General features: G+C 37.3%; 1 protein-coding gene across 1 annotated transcript in view; it reads right to left on the bottom strand.

Moving 5' to 3' along the window:
• Positions 1-17,820, bottom strand: part of LOC150082051 (sodium- and chloride-dependent glycine transporter 1-like) — a 158,944-nt gene that overhangs the window by 18,910 nt on the left and 122,214 nt on the right. Inside the window, exons 12-13 of the mRNA XM_090379081.1 lie at positions 15,655-15,755; positions 2,176-2,343 (exon numbers count right to left, since the gene is read on the bottom strand). Of these exons, the coding sequence (XP_090235207.1) occupies positions 2,176-2,343; positions 15,655-15,755 (269 nt within the window). The remainder of the gene's footprint in view (positions 1-2,175; positions 2,344-15,654; positions 15,756-17,820) is intronic.

Below are 17,820 nucleotides of genomic sequence, written 5' to 3'. Positions count from 1 at the left end.
ACTTTTGGATAGGCTGGCGTGCTATACTATACAATAGTAATAAAACTTTGAAATCTAGACTTTTCCACAAGTTTAATAGCACAGAATGTTGTTGTTGTTGTTATTTGGTTTTTAGGAGAATTAGCAACTAAGGCCATATTGCTCCGGGATATGCGGTGGTCATTCCCTGACCTTTCCGCATCCTCCGTATTTGGTGGTTGACGGGCTCGAACCCCGGTTTAATCAAGAAGCGTGTGCTACGCACTGCTGCTCCTTCCCACCTGGCTACGGAGGCGCCAGAACAGAATGTAACACGGGAATTTTTTTTTTTTTTTTTTTTTTTTTTTTTTAACTAGTGAGTCAACTGTGGAAACGTACGTTCAAAAATTACATCCAACATAATAGCAGGGTTTTCCCCACACACCGTGTTATGCAAGGATCGCCACAATTTGTCAATCGTGTTGTAGAAGTACTGTGTTATACCGGGGTTGCCTGTACAACTGTTTTGCAGTATTCCTGGTACACTATTCACAATTTTTTAATTAAAATTAAATGCGACAAGGCATATCTTTAAGAGTATAATAATCTATATAATATTGGTGTAAACACACCATAAACAACTCTCAAACAAAAAACTATGTTAGTGTGAAGGGCATCATTTTATCTATATCTCATAGAGAAGGAAGAGCATAACATGAGATACAGATAAAATTATGCCCTTCACACTACTAACATAGTTTGTTTAAGAGTTGTCTATGGTGTGTTTACACCAATATTATATAGATTATTATACTCTTAGAGATATGATGCCTTGTCGCATTTAATTTTACTTAAATATTATCACATACACCTTCTGGCATCTCTCATATTGTTGGATTATCTTCACAACTGGATTGTCATGGCTGCAATACCAGGGGAGCCTTGATATTCACGGAGATTCCGAGAATAGGTAACAATAGTCTTCTCTACTGGGGAAGCATTGCCAATTTGAGTGGTGTGAGTTGAAGGAGTTACTGTCCCTTTCATTCTTCTACACCTACTATAACTTTCCCTCTACTTTTTGCTTTTCTGAGTCTAATAGGGACAAGTGGATAGTAGAGTTATTATCCCACACATATACAAACAAGCCTTGAAGTGATGGTGTCCACTGAGAATAAGTAACAATAGTCTTCTCTTTTAGTGAAGCGTTACTTATTCGAGGTAGTGCAATACATGGCAATTGTTGTGAAGGAAGGGCAGAATATGAGATACAGATAAAATGATGCCCTTCACACACTACTAATGTCGTTTTTTGTTTAAGAGTTATCTATGGGGCGTTTACACCAATATTATATAGACTATTCACAATGAACTGTGCATCTAAAATTATGATAAGCATTATCTTCACATTTGATTGAGTTTATTTTCTCTGTTGGATTTGGGGCAGATAGTCTTCCACTGAGAGGACTGGGTCTTTGTTTCCAGTCATAGCCATGCACTTAAAATGATGAAAGATCAACTTCCATCATTACTGTTGTGTTGAAGATCCTTAGATACAAGAACTCACTACTATGGTCTTCAGTGAAGGTGCAAGGAAAAAACTTGACTAGTATACATCATATTACCAAAAATCTTGTTAAACTTGATTGACGTGTCCCATAAGAAATACTTTTTGTTTTGAGATAATGCACAACCATATGCAGCACACTGGCGATACCAACCCTGTGTTATGTCGGGTATTTCCAATGCTTAAATATAATCTATGAGGGCAGAAGTGAAGTAAGCCAATGCCTGCTGCCCTAGATAACAAATAATGTGAGAAATCTCATTACTTTTTAAACACCCCTTCCACTGTATTTAACCTAGCTAATAATAGTAAAATACATAGGACTACTTCGTTCTTTTTCAGCCTGTAAATATTGAGGCAATTTAAGCAAACTTGTTTTGCTGTTTTTTCTATGAGTTGCCATTAGAGACACTTATTTGCAAAACAGGATGTCATAGCAATATCTCATGTTTAAAACAAAAGGTAGACTAACCTCTCAGTATCAGAAACCTAGAAATATGGAATTCAATCACAAGGCATAAGCCCATGCCATTTTTCTAATGCATTTTATCTTCATGTCTGTCTACAAGTATCAGATTAAGGGTCCCTTCTCTTCAAATAAATACATTCTAATTCTTATGAAAAATTAAAATTTTAATATTCAAATGTACCTGTTTGAATGTGCCTTCGGCTTTGTAAAGCTGAATTGCAGCCACCAGTGGTATTGGCACAAGTGAGCAAACTGCCATAAGCCAACCAAGACAAACTGACCAATCAGGATATATGTAATCATTGTATGTAACTGCTTTATGATTAATGAAGATGAACAACAAAAGACACTGAAATATAAAAAAAATTAGCATTATTAAAAATGTTTTACTTATCTATAAATTTGTAAATAAACTAAAGTACTGCACACATTAAATGAAATTACCTATACTACTAATATTGTTAAAATCACTTTAACCCTATATTACCACTTTTAAAATTGGTGATTCAAAAACTTTTGTGCTGCATTTCATTCCATGCACTTAATCTCATATCATAACCATCTTATTATGTGGCATATTATATCATATTATAACCATCTTATGTGGCAGTGATCACAGTGTGCTGAAGTGGGATTTACTCAAAGAGGTAACTACTGTCAGGGGTAAAGGAAAGGGTTTTTGCTTCCGTAAAGGGGAGTACAGTGGTCTCAGACAGTTTTTAAATTCTGTACAGTGGGATCAACTGACGATGTTACCAACAGTAAATTCCAAGTGAGAAGCATTCAAGGAATTAATCGTGGAAGCTACTAGACTTTATATACCGATTAAGAAATATCGTTCAAGGTTTAGGCCTAAATGGTTATCAAATGAACTAATGAGACTCGTGACAGAGAAGAAAAATGCATGGGATGCATATAAATTATCAGGTGACGCAGAAGCCTGTGGCAGATATAAGCTAGTCTGTAATCAGGTCACAAAGGAGGTTCGGCAGGCGAAGGCGGATTACGAGAAATCTTTGGCAAAGGATGCTAAGAAAAACAGCAAGGATTTCTTTACTTATATAAACTCTAAAAGGAAGGGGATGAATATGATTGGTCCACTTGACATCGATGGTTCGACTGTTGATGATCCTGCTCAGATAGCAAACAAACTGAATGAGTATTTTGCATCTACATTCACACGTGAGGAATTATTACAGTTTGAAAATGGAAGAAGGTTATCAAATTGTAGCAGTGTGCTTAATGATTTTGTAATAACTGAGAGCAAAGTGGAGGAGAAATTGTTGAAGTTAAACATAAGAAAGGCACCTGGGGTGGATGGGATCTATCCAGTTATTTTAAAGGAGGCGGCAAAGCAACTAAGCAAACCCTTAGCCATAATTATGAGAGCATCCTTGGACTCAGGGGAGGTTCCCACGGACTGGAGATGTGCAAATGTGTCCCCAATTCACAAAGGTGGATCGAAGGGTGACACGAGTAATTACAGACCAGTTAGTTTAACTTCTGTTCCGGGTAAAATAATGGAGTCACTGGTTAAAGATGCATTGCAGGATCATCTAGACAAGACTGCAGCAATAATTCAAACACAGCATGGGTTTGTTAAGGGAAAGTCTTGTCTGACAAATTTGATTGGTTATTATGATGTGGTCACAAAGGAACTGGATGCAAAAAATAATTTTGATATCATATACTTGGATTTCAGGAAAGCTTTTGACACTGTTGCGCATGGAAGACTACTGTACAAATTGGAGCAGAATGGTATTAAGGGTAAGTTGCTACAATGGATAAAAGGATGGTTAAGTGGGAGAAGACAGAGGGTGGTAATCAATGGGTGCTGCTCTTCGTGGACTAATGTTATTAGTGGAGTCCACAGGGTTCGGTGTTGGGTCCACTGTTGTTTTGTGTATTTATCAATGATATTGATGAAGGTATATCAGGCTTAATGTTGAAGTTTGCAGATGACACAAAGGTTGGCAGGGTTGTTAATGACAGTAATGGCAGTGTGCTACTGCAACAGGATCTAGATAATTTGGGCAGATGGGCTAAGAAGTGGCAACTGAAGTTCAACCTTGACAAATGCAAAGTACTGCATATGGGTAGAAGTAACCCCAGAGAAACGTACCAACTGTGTGGTACTACACTTAAGGTGGTAGAAAATGAAAAAGACCTGGGAGTAATTGTGCAGTCAGATATGAAGTTTTCTGAGCAATGCAGACAGGCTGCTAGGGCAGGTCATGGGGTTTTGTCAATGATATATAGGAATTTCGCTAGCAGGGAAAAGGAGGTGATTGTCCCTCTGTATAAGGCAATGGTCAGGCCACGCCTTGAGTACTGCGTACAGGTCTGGAGGCCTCATTTTAGGAAGGATGTAGATTTGCTTGAGCGTGTACAGAGAAGAGCAACACGAGTGGTGAGGGAATGAAGGGATTCTCTTACCAAGAGAGGCTTAAGTTCTGCAAATTGCAGTGGCTGGAGACTAGGCACCTGCGCGGTGATCTGATTGAGGTCTATAAGGCCTTGAATGGGTTGAGCACGCTGAATTCTGATGGGATCCTTCCACTTGTTCAGATTACGAACCTACGGGGACATAAGTTCAAATTAAGAAAGGACAGATGTAGAATAGATGTGCGGAAATTTGCCTTTAGCCAGCGGGTGGTTAATTGCTGGAACAAACTTCCATCTGTCGTTGTGGAAGTTGATAGGTTAAATAAATTTAAGGAGGAACTGGACAGGCATTTGGAGGGAATGGTGTGATTTTTTTTTTTTTCGGCTGATGCTGCATAAGCTCCTACACTTGCTTTCTTGCATCATGTGCCACTACTACTAGTACTACTACTACTATTACTATTTACAATCAGTTATTTAAAACAAGCGATAAAAGTTACCAAGTAGTAGTAGTGGCATGTGATGCAACAAAGCAAGTGTATGAGCTTATGCAGCATCAGCCAAAAAAAAAAAAAAAAAAAAATCCCTCCAAATGCCTGTCCAGTTCCTCCTTAAATTTATTCAACCTATCAACTTCCACAACGACAGATGGAAGTTTGTTCCAGCAATTAACCACCCACTGGTTAAAGGCAAATTTCCGCACATCTATTCTACATCTGTCTTTTCTTAATTTGAATTTATGCCCCCTTAGGTTTGTAATCTGAACAAGTGGAAGAATCCCATCAATTTCAGGAAAACAAACAGTTCATATCAAAAAAATATGAATCACTTGGAAGTTTAATCTAGTAGCTGGCTCATTTTGGATTGTTGCCAAAACAACATAATCCACAAGACATCAATATATTGTGTTCTACAGCTAGCCTGTCAATCTGTGGAAATGGAAAAACTTAGGCTTGAGATTCTTCTACTCCTCTGTTATAAAATTGGCTAACTCATTCCTGCTTCTGATGCCTTAATAATATCGGGCAGAATTTGTCATTCCAAACAAATGTATTGAGGGTTTAGGGGCTATAGTGAACCTCACAAACTTGGAGGTAATTGTGCAGTCAAATATGAAGTTTGCTGAGCAGTGCAGATGGGCTGCCAGGGCTGGTCATGGAGTCTTATCAATAATATATAGGAATTTTGCTAGCAGAGACAGGGAGGTGATTATCCCGTTATACAAGGCAATGGTCAGGCCACACCTAGAGTACTGTGTACAGGTCTTGGAGGCCTCATGTTAGGAAGGATATAGAGTTGCTAGAAGGGGAACAAAGGGGTGCTCTTACCAAGAAAGGCTTAAGTTATGCAAATTGCAGCGCCTGGAGAGTACGCACCTGCGAGGTGTATAAGGCTCTGATTTGCTTGAGCAAGCTGAATGCTGATGGGATTCTTCCTCTTGCTCAGATTAAGAACCTGAGTGGGCACAGATTCAAATTGAGAAAAGACATTTGTAGAATAGACGTGCGGAAATTTTCCTTTAGCCAGCGGGTAGTTGATAACCTAGATAAATTTTAGGCTGAGCTGGACAGGCATTCGGAGCGAATGGAGGGGTGAAATGGGAAGGTTTTGTTCTCTCTCCTTTTTTTTTTTTTTTTTTTTTTTTTTGGTTACTCTGCATAAGCTTGCTTTCTTGCATCGTATGCTATTAATGCTAATGAACAACTGTACAGAGAAATAAAGTGGACCAATCAATTAGATTGTCTTATAATGGAGAATTTTAATTTCCCAGATATTGACTGGAACTTGTGGGCTGGTCACTCACACACTAGCAAGGCTTTTGTGGATTAATGGGATGATTGTTTTCTGTAGCAGCATGTTCAGGAAGCAACCAGAGGGAGTAATATTCTTGATCTGATTATCAGTAGTGATTCTTCATGCATTAAGAATCTGCAGATAAAGGAACCACTGGGTGACAGTGATCACAAGGTACTGATATGGGATTTACTGAAAGAGGTAACTACCATCAGGGGTAAATGGTTTTTGCTTTTGTAAGGGTAACTACAGTGGTCTGAGTCAGTTTTTAAATTCTATATAGTGGGAGGACCAACTGATGATGTTACCAATAGCAAATTCTAAATGGGAAGCATTCAAAGAATTAATCTTGGAAGCTACTAGGCTTTTCATACAACTAAGAAATATTGTTCAAGGTTTAGACCTAAATGGATGTCAGATGAACTAATTTGATATGTGGCAGAGAAGAAAAATGCATGGAATACATATAAATTAACAGGTGACACAAGCTTATGATAGATATAAGCTGGTCTGTAATCAAGTCACAAAGGAGGTTAGGCAAGCAAAAGCAGATTATGAGAAATCTTTGGCAAAGGATGCAATGCAAAGAGTATGAGTTCTTATGTAAATTCTAGAAGGAAGGGATGAATCAGATTGGGCCACTTGGTATCGATGGTTCAACTGTTGATGATCCTGCTCAGATAGCTAACAAACTGAATGAGTATTTTGCATCAACATTTACACATGAGGAGGGGATTAAGCTCTAGCAGTGAGCTAAATGATTTTGTAATAACTGAAAGTAAAGTGGAGCAGAAATTGTTGAAATAAACATAAGAAAGGCACTTGGGTGAAGGGATCTGTCCAGTTATATTAAAGGAGGTGGCAAACCATTGGCCATAATTATGAGAACTTCCTTGGACTCGAGGGAGATACCTATGGATTGGAGATTTGCAAATATGACCCCAACTCACAAAGAAGGATCAAAGTGTGACACAAGTAATTACAGACCTGTTAGTTTAACTTCTGTTCCGGGGAAATTAATGGAGGCACTGGTTAAAGAAGCACTGCAGGATCATCTAGACAAGTATAGTTTGGAAACAGCATGGGTTTGTTAAGGGGAAGTCTGAGCAATTTGATTTGATTGGATGTGGCCACAAAGGAAATGGATGCGAAGATTAATTTTGATATCATATACTTGAATCTTAGAAAAGCTTTGGATAATGTGGCATTAAGGGCAAGTTGCTGCTATGGATAATGGGATGGGTGAGTTGGAGAAGATAGAGAGTGGTAATCAATGGACACTGCTCTTCATGGAATAATGTTATTAGTGGAGTCCTCCAGCGTTGTTTTCTGTATTTATTAATGAAGGTATATCATGCTTAATGTCTAAGTTTTCAGATGATACAAAGGTCGTTAATGACAGTACACTAATCACTAATACAACAGGATCTAGAAAAGTTGAGCAGATTGGCTGAGAGGTGGCAACTGAAGTTTAACATTAACAAATGTAAAATACTGCATATGAGTAGCGTTAATAACAGTGTTAGGTGTCTGACAGCACCAAGGATTTCCCCCATCTTCACATTGTATTTGTGAGTGAGTGACACAGAACTGTGGATGCCAGAGATTTAAAAAGTGTGTGGGGAGTGGTCTGTTGTGTAGCATTATGTTCTGTTGTTTCTCTGACTATTTAGCCATTGGAACCCACCGTTGCCCACACTTTGCCACGAGGAGGCAGGTCAGGCACCCAGTAGATTATTTAAGTACTGTGGCAGGCTCCACCACCTAATTTCCAAGGCCTCAAAATAAAGGGAGTGTAACAGTATCAACTGTGTTGTAGTGAATGAAAATGACCTGGGTGTAATTGTGCAATCAGATATGAAGTTTTCTGAGCAGTGCAGATGGTCTGCAAGAGTAGCTCATGGTGTCTTGTCAATGATATACAGGAATTTTTCTAGCAGATATAAGGAGGTGATTATCCCCTTGTATAAGGCAATGGTCAGGCCATACCTTGAGTAGTGTATACAGGTGTGAAGGCCTCATTTTAGGAAGGATGTAGAGCTGCTGGAACGAGTATAGAGAAAGGCAACAAGATTAGTGAATGTAACAAAGGGTTGCTTTTATGAAGAAAGGCTTAAGTTTTGCAAATTACAGTGTCTGGAGACTAGGCACTTGCGAGGTGATCTGACTGTGGTGTATAAGGCCTTGAATGGTTTAAGCAACCTCAATGCTGATGGGATTCTTCCTCTTGCCCAGATTAATTGCCCAAGGGGGCATAAAATCAAATTTGGTTAAAGACAATTTTAGAACAGATGTACAGAAATTTGCCTTTAGCCAGCGGGTGGTTGATTGTTGGCAAAAAGTCCAACTGTCATTGAAGAAGTTGACAGTTTAAATAAATTCAAGGCAGAACTACACAAAAACACATTTGGAGTGAATGAATGGGAAGAGGGTTTTTTTTTTTTTTGGCTGATGCTGTATAAGCTTGCTTTCTTGCATCATATACCTCTACTAATGCTAATATGTATTATACAAGGTGTTCAAAAAGTTGTCACACAGTTCCAGTCAAATATGTCTATGAATCTATTACTAGATACTGCAAAATAAAATTTTTAAATTACACTTCTGTATTTATTCAGGCTTAATGTCACAAAGGTTGGCAGGGTTGTTAATGACAGTACACTACTGGACAGTGTTCCTAAATGTGTGCTGGTACCCCAAGTTTGTAATGTAAATGCAGCTCTTACTGATGATAAAAAAAAAAGAGAGAGAGAAGATTCACTTACATCATTATTAAAGCTTTCATGCACAGAAATAGCTATTTATTGGGTTATTTGGTTTTTAGGAGCATTAGCAACTAAGGCCATATTGCTCTGCGATGGTCATTCCCCGACCTTTCCGCATCCTCCGTATTTGGTGGTGACGGGCTCGAACCCCGGTCTAATCAAGAAGCATGTGCTATGCACTGCTGCTCCTTCCCACCTGGCTACGGAGGCGCCCGCTATTTATTGGGTAAAAAAGATTCAACAAAGGCTTTTTCCACATGCAATATTTTAATTAGTTTTATTGGTATGTTAGAGGACAATTGGTACAATGGTAAAACCTAATAGCTAAATAACATTGGCTGCATTACAGGTTTCAGTATCAAAACCTGTCTTCTGGTCTAGGTTTTTGAGGAGTTTTTTTTTTTTGACCAAATCTGGTCTACCATGGTCAAAATTTGACCATGGTAGACCAGATTGTACCACAAGGAGGAACTCCACCTCTCAGACTCACTATATCAATGATAGATTCCACTCAGGTGAAAAGATTTCCAAATGGCTTACTAGCCTTATATCAACAGTTATCCCAGGAATCCTTTTATCATTAGCAACACTATAATGCTTATCCAAAAATTAGAAAAGGTTCAAATACAACTGGAAGACATCTTTTTATCTTTTGACATACAATTACATACACCACCATCCAGCAAGGAATCCTTTGACCATCAACTACGTTTAGGATTTCCAAGGCCAATATCCATAAATCTCATAGATCATTTGGTAGGCAATCCTACTTTTAGGAGGATTGTTGGACCAAACAGCCTAAACCCCAAATATCAGTTTGTTACATCAATGACATCCTGGAGCCAAGGAAAGATCAATAGCCTCGACAAAATCAACTTTAAAATGGAAAAGTAGCGTCCTGCGGTGTGGTAGAATTTGTCTCCAGGCAAGTGTTTTAATATCAAAAAAGAGGATTACTGAGGCTCTTGGACTCAAAATGTGATCACTGAATTATGACCACCTATAAATACCATGTTGGGCCATTGCCCAGATAGCAGTCACTATTTGCTTAGGCAGCAACTCCACTAGATGTCTGTAGGGAATAGATGACAATTGGGTGTCCATACACCTCATTATCATTCCAAAGCATCCCACAGGTGTTCAGGTGGATTGAAAGCCAATCAAGATAGCAATATCTTCACTGTGTTCCCCAAACCACTCGTGCAAGGTGAGGGCCTGATGATACTGCGTATTATCATCTTGAAAGATCCTGATGCATATGGACCAGCATTTCACTGGTAAGATCTCCTATGATCTTACCAGTGAAATGCTGGTCCATATGCACCAGGAGTGCTAGTTCTTGCCAGAAAAACATGCACCATATTAAGCAGCCACCTGCCTGGACAGTGGGCACAATTTAAGATGGATTCATGGACTTGTGTTGTTTGTGCCACATATGAAGGCATCCATTGGTGTGTCGCACCAGACATTTGGATTCATTGACCAACACACTCACTCATTTCCAGTCTCCAGTGCATTACTGACAAACAGTACACTGGTTATTTGTCAACAACAAAGCATACTGTGCCATTGACAATGATCAGCAGTGAAGAGGGATGTCTCCTGGGCCATCTGCTGTGGAAACCCATGTCTGTGTGTGCTGCACACCATCATTTCAGATATTGTTGTTGCATTCCTCACACTGTATTGCAATGCCAACTGTTGCACAGTGACCTGCTGTTGAGTCCATACAATGCACTGCCCCCTTTACTTACCACAAACATCCACCTTCCGTAATCCTTTACAGTTCTGTAGACATGAGGTGGTTTGATCCATTTCGCACTATTCTTTGCCCTGAGATGTGAGCAATCAACATGCATGCTGTTTCCGATATGGAAGCACCCAACACACAAGCATGCTCTTTTGAAACTCTGTGATATTTTACTGTATCCCATAACTACTACTTTATCATTTTGACTTACATGACCAGGTGCAAATTACCACTGCTCTAGCATAGGATACTGTAAGCTATGTGGCACAGGCCATTACAGATGGGGGTGGTCATAATTCAGTGATCACTGAGTGTATCCACACCCACAGTAGCAGTTACATAAATTGCATCATTCTCATAAAGTTTAATACTATTTATTATAAGGCTATTTATTATAACATCCTATAAAACTAATGTGATATTGTAAATGGCCATAAATTCAAATTACAGGGGTTGAGCTTTAGATTATATTGTAGGGAGTTTCTTTTAGCCAGTAAGTCATTGATTGCTGGAACAAGTAGCCCCTCCAAGTAGTTGAGGCTGACAGTGTGGATAAATTCAAAGGTCAACTGGATAGTCACCTGTGTGAGGAGGGATGCATTCAATTTGTGTTTTCTCTTCTACTTGGTTGGAGGTTTTTTGCCAGTGCAGCAAAAGCTTGGGCTTCCTTGCACTATATGGTGAATACTATTATTATATTACACCTTCTTCTCTCCCTGCCACTGTGTCTTCACTTCCCATTCAGCAGCAGTATGTATGGTTTACACTCAGGAATAAAAGGGTAATTATTGCTCTTGAGAGGGAAGGCTTTTCTAGCTGGCTGTAACGTAACCAGTCTACTGTGTCACAGTTACTTATAAAGAAACACAAGACTAGAGATGTCAAAAGAAAATCTGGAACCAGACTGAAATGGAAAAGTACTACAGAACAGGACAGGGTTTTAAATGCATCTATGCCTTCATGATCGTTGTGCAAGCTCCACAGACCTAAAACCACGTGGAAGGAACATACTGGGGTAAATGCAAATGACAGAACTGTCTGACTAGTGGTCTAGAAAATATCAACCTCATAAGAAGCCCTTTTTGAGAAAATACATAGAGGAAAAAATAACTAACCTGGGCTAAACAAAATGCTAATTGGACAAATGAGCACTGAGAAACTAATATTCTCAAATGTATCCAAATTTAACCTCCACAGATTCAGATGGTAAATACTACATGTAGCATAGATCTAACAAAGCTTATCCACCCTGACTGCATTCAGTCAACAGATGGTGGTAGTAGTAGTGGTGGCATGTGATGCAAGAAAGCAAGTGTATGAGCTCATGCAGCATCAGCCAAAAGAAAAAAAAAAAAAAAAAAAATCATACCATTCCCTCCAAATGCCTGTCCAGTTCCTCCTTAAAAATTTATGTAACCTGTCAACTTCCACAACAACAGATGGAAGTTTGTTCCAGTAATTAACCACCTGCTGGCTAAAGGCAAATTTCCGCACATCTTTTCTTAATTTGAATTTATGCCTCCTTAGGTTTTGGGGTGCATAACACATTTTGTAAATGATACTGATAACAGTAACTACTACACAAAAATTTTCAAGGACACTCTCTTGCCCATCATCAGCAAACTCAAAACAGAAAATTGGGTTTTCTAACACATGACCCTGCATCTTGCCATGCTGCACATAAGGTTAGTACAACATTTCATATAATTTCCAATATGCTAATATTAGCTTGTTTCAAATACAGAACATCATGTAAGACTGCAATATCCAATCCTTATCATGGTCAGGAAACAGTCCCAATTTGAACCTGACTGGAAACTGCTGCTAAAAAGCCATCAAGCAAGGTAACATTGCAAGAAACCATTATCAATTATCATGTATTAAGCATCAATTATATCAAGTATCTGATGTGCTCTGTGCAAGGTAGTAATTGAAGCTCATGGTAGGCTAACAAAATACTAATATCTGTTATAGAATATCTAATGGTATCACAACCATATTTGTTTGCTGGTATATTTTATTCCATCTTATTACATAATATTAATTTTAATCAATCTATTTTCTTATCAATAAAATGCATAATAAATTTGTGGCTATAAGTGGAATTATTTCAATTATAATGCTTGGTTTGGGAGAAAAATCTGTGTGTGTGTTGCTTTATTACCAAATTAAAAAAGCATAAATACAAGCAGTACCCCAAATGGAGTTTATAATCAAGCATAAAAAAAAAAAAAAAAAAAAAAAAACTTACAAAATTGCAACATCAACTCTGTTTTAAAATGACAGAATTTTCTTTTAATGCAGAAATTATTAAAAAGTCAGAGCTCAATAAATCAGTATCGAGATTTGATGAATTAAAAACACTCAATGCAGCATTGATTTTTTTAAAAAAATGGCCTTTAACAAATGATGTAGATGATTCCTTGGATTGTGCCAGGCCAATACTAGTGTCATCCTACACATCAAATTCAGGGGGAAAAAATACAAAATGCCATGCTTCTCTACTGTGAGAAAGTATAATGTATTCAGCATTTAACAGTATCTGTAGATTTGAAGGAATAGTGGACAACCAAACAAATGAAAATATTTAAAAATAAGTGTTGGGTTTGAGACCATGGACATGTCAACCATTAAACCTGAAGGAGGTTAACCCTGAAAGCAATAAGACACTCCTTAAAAGCCATGTGCAAGAGTAAGCTTGGTGTAGTATTGAAAATAATGCCCATAAACCTAATCAACAAATGAAGGAGACAGTTGGAACATTTGTTCCTAAGCTTGTTGTTGACTCATATATTCAACAACAAACTTAGGAACTGCAGGTAACAAATTTAGTTCTAAGTGGGTAGCACAAGAAATGAAGTGATTAATCTGACACCATATTAGCTTATTAAACCCCAAAGAGAAGAAATGAGACGTTGGAGAAGGACCATTTATGGTAAGCACATCACTGGTTTATGCAAAAAATAACAGTATTATTCCTACACAGAAAAGATGCTAAATAAAGAAGAAAAATACTAAATAATGGTGATCACCAGCTTTCTAGAGGAATGTTGACACCACATCATTTGAGAAAAGCATTTCCTGTAAAAAAGATTAATGACAACTTAAATATAGAACCTTCAATTCCAAGCACCTAATGCAAAATGTTTTAGCAGAGGAGCAATTAACACTGCAGATAAAAACTGTTTAGAATCCAATTCCTGATATAATTTCAATCAACAGATTGAGACAAAACTCAAACTTGAACATCTAGGAGCCCAAAATATACCTGAAGAAAACCTAAAAGAGAAGATTTGGTCTGTCAAAAGGTTTGAGTAAAATCTATTCCAATAACTTTAAAAGAGAAGAGCGAACTGATGCCAGGCAGAGTCAGGTTTAGCTTTTTCAGAATAGGCATAACCCCTGTAAGCATGCCAAGAAATCAAGAAAAAAAATTATCAATCACTTTATTAAATAAAGTGGTAAAAACAGTTAGCATAAAAAAAAAATTAAGTAATCTTTATATTAGATGTTCTTAGAATACAAAAACAAGGAATGACATCAAGACTGACAGCATAAATCATAAAATGAGGTCTTTTGCTGCTACCATCGTCAGATCATTTGAACCCAGAAGAAGAAAGGGTTAAATTAAAGTATTTGCATCATAAATCAAGACCATGCCTGTTAAACTATTGGAGTATGGCACCCCCAATTGACTACAGGAATTAAGAAATGTTAAAAACGGAGCAAACCATGCAGAGACAAAAGCCAGGAATTTAAGGGGGGGGGGGGGAATTCTCTTACCAAACTTCACTCTACTGATGTAAGTAGAAATAGCAGATTTTTTCAAAACTTATAGGACCAACAAGCTTCTTGATAGAATGGCAATGTATCAAAAGAATGTTATTTCTTAAAGAGGCCAAAATAGCTATTTCAACTTAAATAGTATAATCAAATCAATGTTTCACTAGGTAAGGAGATGCAATGCAAATTTTGGACATGAATAGTCTGGCAATCAGTGCCAACTAAACAACACATCATTAGAGGAAGAGTAGTAATCAGTGACCATAGAAAGAATAAAATAACCAATTCTGGCTGAATAAATTTACTTATTCTGGCAGCTTTGAATTTTCCAAAGTTCAGCTGGATAGGTACTTATATGATGAGAGAAACACATAAATAGCTTATTTTATTTATTTATTTTTTGGTTAGTATAGCAAAAGCCTGGAGTTTCTTACACATATGACTAACACTAATATTTAAAGAATTGCCATTCCAGCCATATGCAACAGGCATGAGAGAGTATACTGAACACATAGACAACACCACCATGCATGATGGTAGTGCTGTCTGCATGTTTGGGATTCTCTGCCAATGAAGCAGCTATGGGCACATCAATGAAGCAGTAATACCTGGTTCTCAACAGGTATTGTGCTTCACTGGTGTGTCCACAACTGCAAGTTTCCAATAGGGCCTTGTTCAAGGAATGGAATCCTGAATCTACAAATTTCCTGGGCAGAGGATACAACATATTCTGAAAAGAATTAGATTAGCTATTTCAGTTCAAGATCCTATGCTAATCTGTGACTTAAACATAAGATTTATTTCTATAAGCTAGTAGCACTGCGACACTGCTGTATGCTGTCCACAGTCACCTACAGTAGTGTGCAATAATCTGTCATCACTCGTTGTAGATAGGAGCTTTCAGATCTCTTCTTCTGGCTCCAGGTCATGAATTTATGTATAATCTGTATATAAACTTATTTTAATAGCATCATTTGGTAAATTTTGCTACTCACTTATGAAATGAAACACAAAACTAAAATTAGAAGTAGTGACTTTAACATCAGCCCTCAAAGTGCACTTGATGACCCAACTTTGATTAAAAATTGACTCAGCTTTATTGTTCAACATCACTCCACCACAAAGAATATACTTATAATCAGTTTGATATATTTACTAGGTAAACAAAGGTTAATTTACTTACAAGGATAGCAATGGGAGTGATAAAACACCAACATAATTTCCACCACAGTGGAGGAACACGTCGGACCATTAGGGCAATATCTTGCATGAATCTGTCTGCTCCTATTAAGTAATTAAAATGTCTTTAAGTGACAGATTTTTATTCTTATAACAAATTAGTATTATATATATTAATTACTGATGCAAATTCCAAGCATTAAGTTGTTGGTCAGATTTGGTCATAATGGAAAATATAACTATCCAATTAATTAGAAATATACAGTAGGCCCCTCCCCAGGTGGACACTTATTTCATAACCTATACTTGTTCAACATGACTAATGGTCAAAACCTACAGCAAAACACAGATGGTAATGTGAATTCATTTCTGCACCACATATTTCAAAATTTCAGGTGTTCCAACTGTCTGAACTCAGAAATGTCTCATAAACTTATACGGTATTTTTATTCATTTAAAAGGATTCGTGCCTAAGAAATTTCTCTTCATAATTATATAGTAGTCATTTCGACTACATGATGCTTTTACCAGTCTGCATATTGATCACTGAAATAATGTCATGTATTCCTACTGTCCTGTGAATAATAGCCAAAAATCGTATGTCCTTTTCCTATTCTAGGCAGCTTGATTTAAAAAAAAAAAAAAAAAAAAAAGATTCTCAGTAATAGTACTTTCTCCACATTTGCCTTTATACTGCACCATTAAAAAAAAAAAAAAAAAAAAACTCTTTACTGCTGAGAGAGGGAAATGCTGTTTGAAGAAGCACAATATCAAGCAATACTTTACCAAGGATGAAGCTTAAGCTCTTTTCATTTTCAAGGTTTTCCTGCCTATCTTTCTTGCATTTAAATAGTTATGTTGTTGTTTGTTATTTGGTTTTTAGGAGCATTAGCAACTAAGGCCATATTGCTCCGGGGATATTTTTTATGAAAACCCCAAACACGAAAGGTATCAAATCAAAACCTATAGTACTTAGTACCGTGCATGGGTTGAAGGAGAAGTATTGGGGGGGGATGCCGGAAACTTTGCTCTAGAGACTAAACATGGGTTTCACCACTTCAAGCCTCCAATAAGCAAAGTGGTGGTATTTCACCGGTTGTATGCAGTGGTCATTCCCTGACCTTTCCACATCCTCCGAATTTGGTGGTCACAGGCTCGAACCCTGGTCTAATCTAGAAGCGTGTGCTATGCACTGCTGCTCCTGCCCACCTGGCTACGGAGGTGCCCTTAAATAGTTATGTAGGTAGCTATTTAAAATTTTGTAATCTATTTATACAGAATGATAACTAATGCATACCCATTGCTTTGGATATTTTTGATTTCATAAACTGTATCATTCATTGATTGCATCAATCCTGTTGCATATCATGAATATAGAAAGAACAGAAATGCAATGAGTAGGCCTCAAGTATTTTTAAGATCTAGGCACCACCTGCGTGGCATAGTAAACAAAGGGAAAGGTTTTGGAACAGCCATTATTCAAAAAACTCTTCTCCTTGTGTCATTTGGTGAGGAGAAAACACACGTTTATCTTACTTTATTAGTATTAAATTCACATAATTCCATCTTCTCAAAGCATCCATATCAATAAGACTCACACTGATAATGGACAGTTGATAATTATATCCTGTGAAAATTAAAAACTTATTAAGTTTTATCTGAATGTTAAATTAATTATTACCAACAGAACTAAGCAACGCATAACTCTGATAAATTTCATAATAATAATTATTACTACAGAATAATTTTCAGAATTTAAAATATCTTCATCAATAAATAAGAAACTACTGGGTATTTCCTGGGTTATGAACATCTGAATTATGAAGCATCATAAAATAAACAATCTTTCATGATTGAACAGCCTTTGAATATTTGTTTTTCCCCTATCGTATATAAATGCTGACAGTAGTTTAATGTCCATTTTAAAATGGACTTATAACTATAAGTCATGGCAAGTGTAAATCAAACATGGCAAGTGTAAATCAAAGGACAACATTCATTACCTATAAAATACTGATCACCAGGCTGGATTTCTTATTCATCAATGGCAACAAGCCCAGGTCATAAGCATGTAAAATGTACAGGAGGATGTTTAAGAGATCTTTCAGTGGATATAAGACTACCTCTCTTGCTCTCTTCCTACTGCTAATGTTCATGTTTGTTTAGCTAA

This window comes from Mastigoproctus giganteus, chromosome 8, assembly GCF_048544385.1.
Source record: "Mastigoproctus giganteus isolate SK-2022 chromosome 8, ASM4854438v1, whole genome shotgun sequence".
Classification (NCBI taxonomy): domain Eukaryota; kingdom Metazoa; phylum Arthropoda; class Arachnida; order Uropygi; family Thelyphonidae; genus Mastigoproctus; species Mastigoproctus giganteus.
The sequence above is the reverse complement of the archived record's forward strand: the minus strand, read 5'-3'. Positions and strand labels throughout refer to the sequence as shown.